Source organism: Lolium perenne, chromosome 1 (genome assembly GCF_019359855.2).
Source record: "Lolium perenne isolate Kyuss_39 chromosome 1, Kyuss_2.0, whole genome shotgun sequence".
In the NCBI taxonomy this organism is placed as follows: domain Eukaryota; kingdom Viridiplantae; phylum Streptophyta; class Magnoliopsida; order Poales; family Poaceae; genus Lolium; species Lolium perenne.
In genome coordinates, this window is record NC_067244.2 from 168345825 (window position 1) to 168355116 (window position 9292).

General features: G+C 45.9%; 1 protein-coding gene across 1 annotated transcript; it reads right to left on the minus strand.

The window, feature by feature from the left end:
- Window positions 1–3521: 3521 nt before the first annotated feature.
- On the minus strand, window positions 3522–5430 carry LOC127312102 (uncharacterized). Its single transcript, XM_071819731.1, has one exon. It carries the CDS (start codon window positions 5318–5320, stop codon window positions 3653–3655), a length of 1668 nt encoding a protein of 555 aa, XP_071675832.1. The 5' UTR covers window positions 5321–5430; the 3' UTR covers window positions 3522–3652.
- Window positions 5431–9292: the final 3862 nt, after the last annotated feature.

Below are 9292 nucleotides of genomic sequence, written 5' to 3' on the forward strand. Positions count from 1 at the left end.
AATGAAACTAAAATACATGTGTAAACAAAAGGGAAGAAGGATGATCTACCTTGCTGGTAGAGATAACGTCCTTCATGGGAGCTGCTCTTGAAAGTCTGGTTGACGGGGTAGTTAGAGTGCCCACTATCATTCGTTGACAACAACAAACACCTCTCAAAACAATTTTACTTCTGTCTTTAGAAAAATGAAAAGCTCTAGCACATGTTAATCCATGCTTCCCTCTGCGAAGGGCCAATCTTTTACTTTTACATTGAGTCACCATCCTTTCTTTGAGCACTTTCTTGAGAGCACAACTGTCATTCTTAGTAGAATATGCTTGTCCCAAAATGTGATTAACTGTGGTATAACTTTGATGCTTTTATCTTTGATAATCTCTACTTCCAGTCTTTCCATGAACTTCGAAGGTGCCCGGGCATTTATGTTTTGCTGTACAAATACGGGCAAGCGAGATACCACTTTATCATATCCTTTTATGAACATTGCAATCTTGCTGATAGACATGATTCATGATGCTTATTATTAATTTTTTGGTACCTTTTCCATGATTGACATAGCTATTAGATGACTTTATTTGCATGTATCTTATTATGAATTGCCTAAGTACTTGTCCATATCATGAGAATATTTACATCATATGAACAAATGTGTTCGTGAAAGTTCTTTTATCGCACTCAGTTGTTAACTGAATTGCTTGAGGACAAGCAATAAGCTAAGCTAGGGGGGAGTTGATACGTCCAAAACGTATCTACTTTTCCGAACACTTTTGCTATTGTTTTGCCTCTAATTTGTGTATTTTGGATACAACTAACACGGACTAACGCTGTTTTTAGCAGAATTGCCCTGGTGTCTTGTTTTTGTGCAGAAACTCAACTTTCAGGAAAATTCCCGGGATTAATTCCAATGGGCCTATTTTCACAGAAAATGGACGGAGCCAGAAGACCAGAAGGAGGGGGGCCACGAGGCGCCCACCCCACAAGGCGGCGTGGTGGGCCCCTAGGCCGCGCCGGCCTATGGTGGCGGCGCCTTGGCCAGCCTCCGATGCCCCCTTTCGACTACTTAAGGGTTTCGACCTAAAAACGCACGGGGGTTAGACGAAATTGTCAGAAGACATCCAGAACTCCGCCGCCATCGCGAAACTCCGTCTCGGGACCAGAAACTCCGTTCTGGCACTCCGTCGGGACGGGGAATTGGAGGAGATCATCGCCATCATCACCACCGACGCCTCTCCATCAACCAGCCATGCTTCCCCCATCCATGTGTGGGTAATTCCCCCGCTGTAGGCTGAAGGGGATGGTAGGGATTGGATGAGATTGATCATGTAATAGTCATAAGATTGTTAGGGCATAGTGCCTAGTATCCGTTGTTGGTACTTTTATGATATTGTTGCAACTTGTTATGCTTAATGCTTATCACTAGGGCTCGAGTGTCATGATCTCAGATCTGAACATGTTATCAATTCATGATGATATTCATTGCTTTATGATCTTACCTGCAAGTTGTATATACATATTGCTGTCCGGAACCTGAGGCCCCAAAGTGACAGAAATTGGGACAACCGGAGGGGAAGGCGGTGATATGAGGATCACATGTGTTCACGGAGTGTTAATGCTTTGCTCCGATGCTCTATTAAAAGGAGTACCTTAATTACCAGTAGATTCCCTAGAGGCCCGGCTGCCACCGGCTGGTAGGACAGAAGATGTTGTGCAAGTTTCTCATTGCGAGCACGCATTTAATATATATGGAACACATGCCTATAATTGTTTAGTACTTGGATACTATTTTATTACTATCTGCAAATGCTCTACCTTGATTGTTACATGAGTTCTCTTATCCATGCAGCGCCCGTTCATCCATCCCTGTGCCTACAGTATTTTAATCATGTTGTTTACTATAATCACTACTGCTGTCTTTGTTACACTGCTGCTGATATTTCACTACTGCTACTGCTATAAAACTGTTGCTACTGATAAACTCTTGCGAGCAAGTCTATTTCCAGGTGCAGCTGAATTGACAACTCCGCTGTTAAGGCTTACAAATATTCTTTGGCTCCCCTTGTGTCGAATCAATGAATTGGGTTTTACTTCCCTCGAAGACTGTTGCGATCCCCTATACTTGTGGGTCATCACACCCCTTATCAATATCGGTTAGGTACTCACTCCTTTCATAATTTTTTTTATCGTGATTTTAGTTAAAATTAGAATTAAAAGTACAAAAAAATACACAATGAAGGAGTAATAATTAGGAGCACACACAATGCCCTTTGAGTTGTCAGGGCGTCGCGTCTCGCCCCATCCTTGACTCCGGCCCACGCCGCTTCCATCGACCGTGCTAGATGGGCGGGGCGGTGCTTGATGGGTGGCGGGGGCGGCTGTGCCCCTTGATCCAGCAGCCCAATCTAGGAGAAGCGGACTCCTACGGCCACGGCGGAGGGAAGTCCGACGGCCAGGTCGTGCGGTTTAGGCGGCTGAGTGGCGCGGTGGAGGCGGCGGGGTCGCATGGTGGGGATCCGCTGGATTATTTTGAGGTGGGGAATCGTGGAGGGGCCTCAAAGTTAAAGGATGTAGTTTGTTTGTGGAGCTTTTTGTAAAAAAAAAAATATACTGTCAAAACTGTCTAAGGCCTGAGTCCATCACTTGCCACATCAACAAATACGTTGCGCTACACCACACGGTGACCGTAGATAAGCCTCATAGCCATCTTTCGGTACCGTAGAATGCGTATTCCATTGTATGGTGATGGAGGCGGCTTAGGGTGTCGAGTTTGGTGATGCGTCATGTATTTTACTCTTATTGAATTGTACACGCATAGCCGTTAGGCTCACCATTTATTCAATTGTTCAGGTGGGGAACCCCGGTGAAAGCTTCAATTTTTTTTATTCAATTGTATAAACATGTGTGCTCATCGATTCATGAGTAATTCTGTTCAAGAATCAGGTGCAATAATTTACCACCAGCAAATCAGACCTGCAACTTGAAATTTAGATCTTTCTGAACATTGCATTCATCTAGACATGTCTGCTATTTGATCGCAACTATGGTTAGCTGACGTATTGTGATCGCCGCCCATCACATGGTACCATCGCACTGGCATTTCTTTCTGAAGCTCCGCCACTGCCCAGCTATGTTACGTTGTTTTGTGTGGTAGGTAAAACTTGGATGTAACAACTTTGGGTATGTCAGAAAACTATGAATCAGGTAAACATTGACATAAATTGACAGCCATACGGTCAAAACTCGAACTCACTCTAAAATACAATGAAATTAAACGATATTTAGCTTCCTCCTAAGCATGCTGGGGGGGCAGCCCAGACTAACCCGATTTTTCAGTTCAGTGTCTTAATTCTACAAAATCCATTGTGAACATTCTATGTTGGTAAACATCTGAATTATCAAAAACTAAAACAAACTGATCTTAGACATTCGACAAGTCGGTTAGAGAACCTAATAGACATCTAACATGCAGTCTGATCTCTCCTTCATTCCAATAGGCACATTACGTCTTAGAGTTCACTTGAACAGGACTTATGTTTTGAAGTTGCTGCTACCTTTTTCAGAATTAAGCGCAAAAACAAAAATTATCACCAAGATATTTTACAAAGTTGCATGGTTCCTAGCTAACATAAAGTTGGACTTCATGTAGTCGATGTAGCCAATTAGCTAAATAGAGCGAAAGGAACATAATTCGGTTCAAACCCTAGTATATTTTCACCACGGCATGGTGCACAGGATTCAAGCGTCAAACTTCTGGTGTTGAGAGCAAGCACAAACGCTGATGGATCGAACAAGCTCATCTTGGCGAGGATGTAAACGGTATGGTCATCATTCAGGCTCAGGGTGGGGCCACCGCTCATAAGTTTCTCCAATTTGAGCTTATTCTCCTCATTCACCATCTCAGGCAGCAGATGCCGGAAACCCGGGTCGGTGACCACTATGTCGGATGTATCAAACGTGAGGCCTTCATTCCAAGCATCTGAAGAGATGGGTCTGGTCCATATGGTAGCCATCCAACCTTCATCGTCCCTTCGCTTCACGTTGAAGGCGGGATCTCTGTGATACTTGAGCTCGAAGAACTTGATTACACCATTGTATATAGTCATATCTCGATATGGCCGGATGTTGAACTCGTCAAACTTCCTGCGGAACTGATCGGGCACTGGCACTGGGACGAAGCTTATAGTAGGCTTCTTATCCAACACATTGCATATAACAACCCCCGAGCAGAGATTAATCCAGCCTATCAGCCCATTTCCTGCATATACCACACTTGTGGTATCATTTACTACAAACTTATGCCTGGCATCTTCTGTTTCTTTCTCAGCAATGCAGGCCACCTGGGAGCGCCAAGCTTTCCTGTCGGAGCGGTAGATATGCAGAGTGTAATGGTTGCGATCCTCAAGCATGAAGTAGTCTACGACGGGAAACACCACAGCATAGTCGTCGCTGCCATCGCAGATGGGTAAGACGGCAACCATATCCAGCTGATAATCAGTTGGGTAGGGCCTAGGGAGAAGGTGGATGGATGGAGAACCTGGCCCTGCCCTATAAATGAAATAGTCACTGTACGATGGGTGGATGTCTTCGCCAGAGAAGGGGATATCAAGAAGTGCCAAACCTCCTGCCGCACAGACGACACGAGGCCCTTCGGCCAAACGCTGGCTCCCAGTCAGGTCGTAGCAGCGAACGAAGCAGCGCGAGAGGGCCGGCGGATCACGGAATTGGAAGGACACCTCGAGGGAGAGGCCCTGGCTACTCTCGGTTTTAACAGAATTTGAGTACTGGCATTCACTGATACAACACTTGGGTTCTAAGAGGATCTCGGGACTGCGGAGACGCAGGGGAAGGGGGCCCGGCACGGCGGACTGGCGAGAGCGCTCTGACGAAGAAGACATGGATGTGGAGAGGACAGGCGGCTGAGGGTGGGGAAGCGGCAGCATGGTTCGTGGAGGCGGCACACGGCGAAACATGGTTGGGGGAGGTGGCGCAGGGCGAGAGGAAGAAGGCATTGTTGGGGGAGGTGGCGCAGGGCGAGAGAAAGAAGACATTGTTGGGGGACGTGGCGAAGGGCCAGACGAAGAAGACATGGTTCGGGGCGACGCAGGGCGAGGTAGTATGGGTGTGAAGGGGCAAGGCGGCGGAGGGCGTAACTGGAGGTCGGGCATCGCGGAAGAGGGATAGGGCGCCGACGCAGAAGACACGGTTCGGGGAGGGCGAAATATGGGTGTGACGATGAAAGCCCACGGGGAATCGGGATTGGCCGCCGACGAAGAAGACATGGGTAAGAAGAAGAAAGGCGGCGGAGGGTCTAACTGGGGGTCCGGCATCGGGGAAGACGGAGAGGGCGCCGGCGCCGACGAAGAAGACGGATCGGGGAGGCGGCGGAGGGCGGTCGGAAGAGATTGTGGGGAATTAGGGATTCGATGGCTTCCGAGTCCTTTTTCTTTTACGGCCAATCTGTGTACGATGCGGAACAGGCACCGTAGATTGCAAGCCCAGAAACCATCATCGTGGCCCATTTTGTCATCGGACCAAAGTCGGACGTGTTTGCCCTTTTCCTCGTGGCCCAATCTGCTTGCTGGATCAATGCATGGAGTATCAGTTGTGTTTTAGTGTGCCATCTACATGGACAGCATGGATACGCCTGAGCAACCTAGTCAAGGCTAGGGTTTGAGCAACACAGCGGCGATCTCATCTCCGACGAGGTTCTGATCCCCTGCCATCGTGCAATCTCTTCCTCCACCCTCTCGGGTCGGGCTGATACAAGGGCTATCTCGCATAGCTGCCCGGCCTTGGAGGGCTTGGTAGGGTTTGTGTAGGCGGCAGATCGGTTTTGGTCGAGGATTCTAGGTGGCGATCCGATGGTGGCAGAGTCTTCAACTTCGGGAAAGAAGGGGTTTGAGGTTGAGGAACTGCGCCGGAAACTAAAGCTGAGTGAGGGCGAGCAACAGGGTGTTTTCCTGGCGAAGGAAGAGAGAAGCATTCTCCCGGAGGTGAACTGGATGGCGGTGGCCAAGATCCTGACGAGCAAGAGCTTCAGCGTTGAATCCCTAAAGCAGACCTTGTTCGTCGCGTGGAATACGACGCGAGAGGTGTCTTTCACATCGATCGAGAAGAACTTGTTCGTGTTGCAATGCGGTGACCCAGCATACCACTGCATGGTGTAGTACGCAAGTCGTTGACATAACACAACTGAAACACCGTTTCACTCGTATTACATCCCTCAGAGTGGTACAACAGAAATGTTGGAGATATGCCCAAGAGGCAATAATAAAATGGTTATTATTATATCTTTGTGTTTATGATAATAGTTTGTATCTCATGCTATAATTGTATTAATTGGAAACATTAATACATGTGTGTTATGTAAACATAAAAGAGTCCCTAGTAAACCTCTTGTTAAACTAGCTTGTTGATTAATAGATGATCATAGTTTCATGATCATGAACATTGGATGTTATTAATAACAAGGTCATATCATTAGGTGAATAATGTGATGGACATACACCCATAATAAGCGTAGCATATGATCAAGTCATTTAGTTCTTTGTGCTTCAAGCTTTAATATGCATAGTAACCTAATCCTTCGACCATGAGATCTTGTTAATCACCTATACCGGATGGATGCTTTGATGACACTAAACACTACTACGTAAATGGGTTGTTATAAAGGTGGCATTAAGTGTTCAGAAAGTATAGAGTTGAAGCACTTGTATCAATAGTGAGATTTGTCCATCCTAATGACGGATAGATATACTCTGGGCCCTCTCGGTGAAATGACATCCAATTACCTTCCTAGCATGTGACTGGTTCACAAGGGATATCATATTACGGTACGAGTAAAGGGTACTTATCGGTAACGAGGTTGAACTAGGTATGGAGATACCGACGATCAAACTTCGGATAAGTAAAATATCGCGAGAAAAAGGGAATTGTTATTTTATGTGAATGGTTCTTTCAATCACGAAGTCATTGTTGAATATGTGTGAGCTATTATGGATCTCCAGGTCCCTCTATTAGTTATTAAACGGAGAGGAGTCTCGATCATGTATGGATAGTTCTCGAACCGTAGGGTGACACACTTAAGGTTTGATGTCGTTTTAAGTAGATATGGAATATGGAATGGAGTTCGAATGTTTTTCGGAGTCTCAGATGGGATCTAGGACATCACGAGGAGTTCCGGAATGGTCCAGAGAAAAAGATACATATATAGAAAGTCACTTTCCAAGTTTGAAAATAATCCGGTGCATTTATAGAAGGTGCTAGAATATTCTAGAACCTTCCGGAAAAAATCACCATGGAAGGTGGAGTCCCAGAAGGACTCCACCAACCCTAACCAGCCAACCAAGAGGGAAGGTGGAGTCCATGGTGGACTCCACCACCTTGGCCGGCCAAGGGAGAAGGAAAGGGAGGAATCCCACTTCCCCTAGGTTTCACCCAAAAGGCAGTTTTTGGAGTTGGACTTCAACATGGTTTTGGGGCAACCCTAGGAGGTTCCACCTATATAAAGAGAGAGAGAGGGGAGGGGGCCAGCCACACCAATTGAGCCGCATCACCAAGGGCACCCAAGTCCGGCGCCCAAGTGCCCCCTCTCCCCAACCCTAGCCACTCCCATCCTCCCTATTCTCCCGGGTGCTTACGCGAAGCGCTGGCAGAGATCTCCACCACCACCGTCACCACGCCGTCGTGCTGGCAGGATTGCGAGGAGGATCTACTACATCCGCTGGAACGGGGAGAAGGACGTCGTCATCAACACCGAACGTGTGATCGAGTGCAGAGGTGCTGCCCGATTGTGGCACCGTCAAGATCTTCTAGGCGCTTTTGCAAGCAGGAAGTGATCGACTACATCAACCACGAGATCTATCTTGTTAACGCTTAAGGATCTTCAAGGGTATGATGATCTTCACCTCGTTGCTACCATCTACTATATTAGATCTTGGCTTGTTATTCGTTCTTGCGGTAGGAAATTTTTTGTTTTCTATGCTACGAATCCCTACAGTGGTATCAGAGCCGTGTCTATGCATAGATTGGTTGTACTAGTAGAACACAATGGTTTTGTGGGAGTTGATGCTTTTGTTTTCTCTTGTTATGTGTACTTTGCATCTTGCGGGATGGTGGGATGAAGCGGCCCGGGCTAACTTTACATGACCGCGTTCATGAGACCTGCTGCACGCTTGACATGCAACTTGTATTGCATAAGTGGCTTTGCGGGTGTCAGTTTCTCTCACCATACTTAAGATTCAATTTGCTATTTCAATTGACAACACTTGTATCAGTGTTACGGTTCATGTTCGTAGGTAGATTGGATCCTACTCGAAAACCCTAAACCACGTACAATATGCAAACCAAATTATAGGTGTCTAACTTGTTTTTGCAGGGTTTGGTGATGTGATATGTCCATGATGTGATGATGAATATGTATGAGATGATCATTATTGTATTGTGGCAACCGGCATGAGCCTGATGGTTGTCTTTATATTTCATGTAGTAGTATTATTTCAAAGTAGTTGTAATAGTTGCTACATGTGGTGAACTACCATGACGAGGGCACCATTGACCTTGATGCTACGCCGACGATGATGGAGATCATGCCCGTTGATGATGGATATCATGTCCGTGCTTTGGAGATGAAGATCAAAGGCGCAAAGACAAAAGGGCCATATCATGTCACATTATGAATTGCATGTGATGTTAATCCTTTTATGCATCTTATATTGCTTAGATCACGACGGTAGCATTATAAGATGATCCCTCTCACTAAAAATCAAGATAATAAAGTGTTCGTCCTTAGTTAGCACCATTGTAAAGACTCGTTGTTTCGAAGCATCACGTGATGATCGGGTGTGATAGACTCAACGTGTGCATACAACGGGTGCAAGCCAGATTTGCACATGCAGAAACTAGGATTTGACTTGACGAGCCTAGCATGTACAAACATGGCCTCGGAACACGGAAGACCGAAAGGTTTAGCATGAATCATATAGATGATATGATGAACATGTTGATGTTTGCCATTGAAACTACATCATCTCACGTGATGATCAGACTTGGTGTAGTTGATTTGGTTCGTGTAATCACTAAGACAATTCGAGGGATATTGTTTTGAGTGGGAGTTCACCTAGTTAATTTTAAGAATTAATAGTAAACTCAATTTATCATGAACTTAGTCTAAACTCTTTGCAAATATGTTGTAGATTATGGCGACCCCTACCATCAACTTTAATTCGTTCCTAGAGAAAGAAAAGCTGAAAAACAATGGAAGCAACTTTACGGATTGGTTTTGTAACTTGAGGATTGTC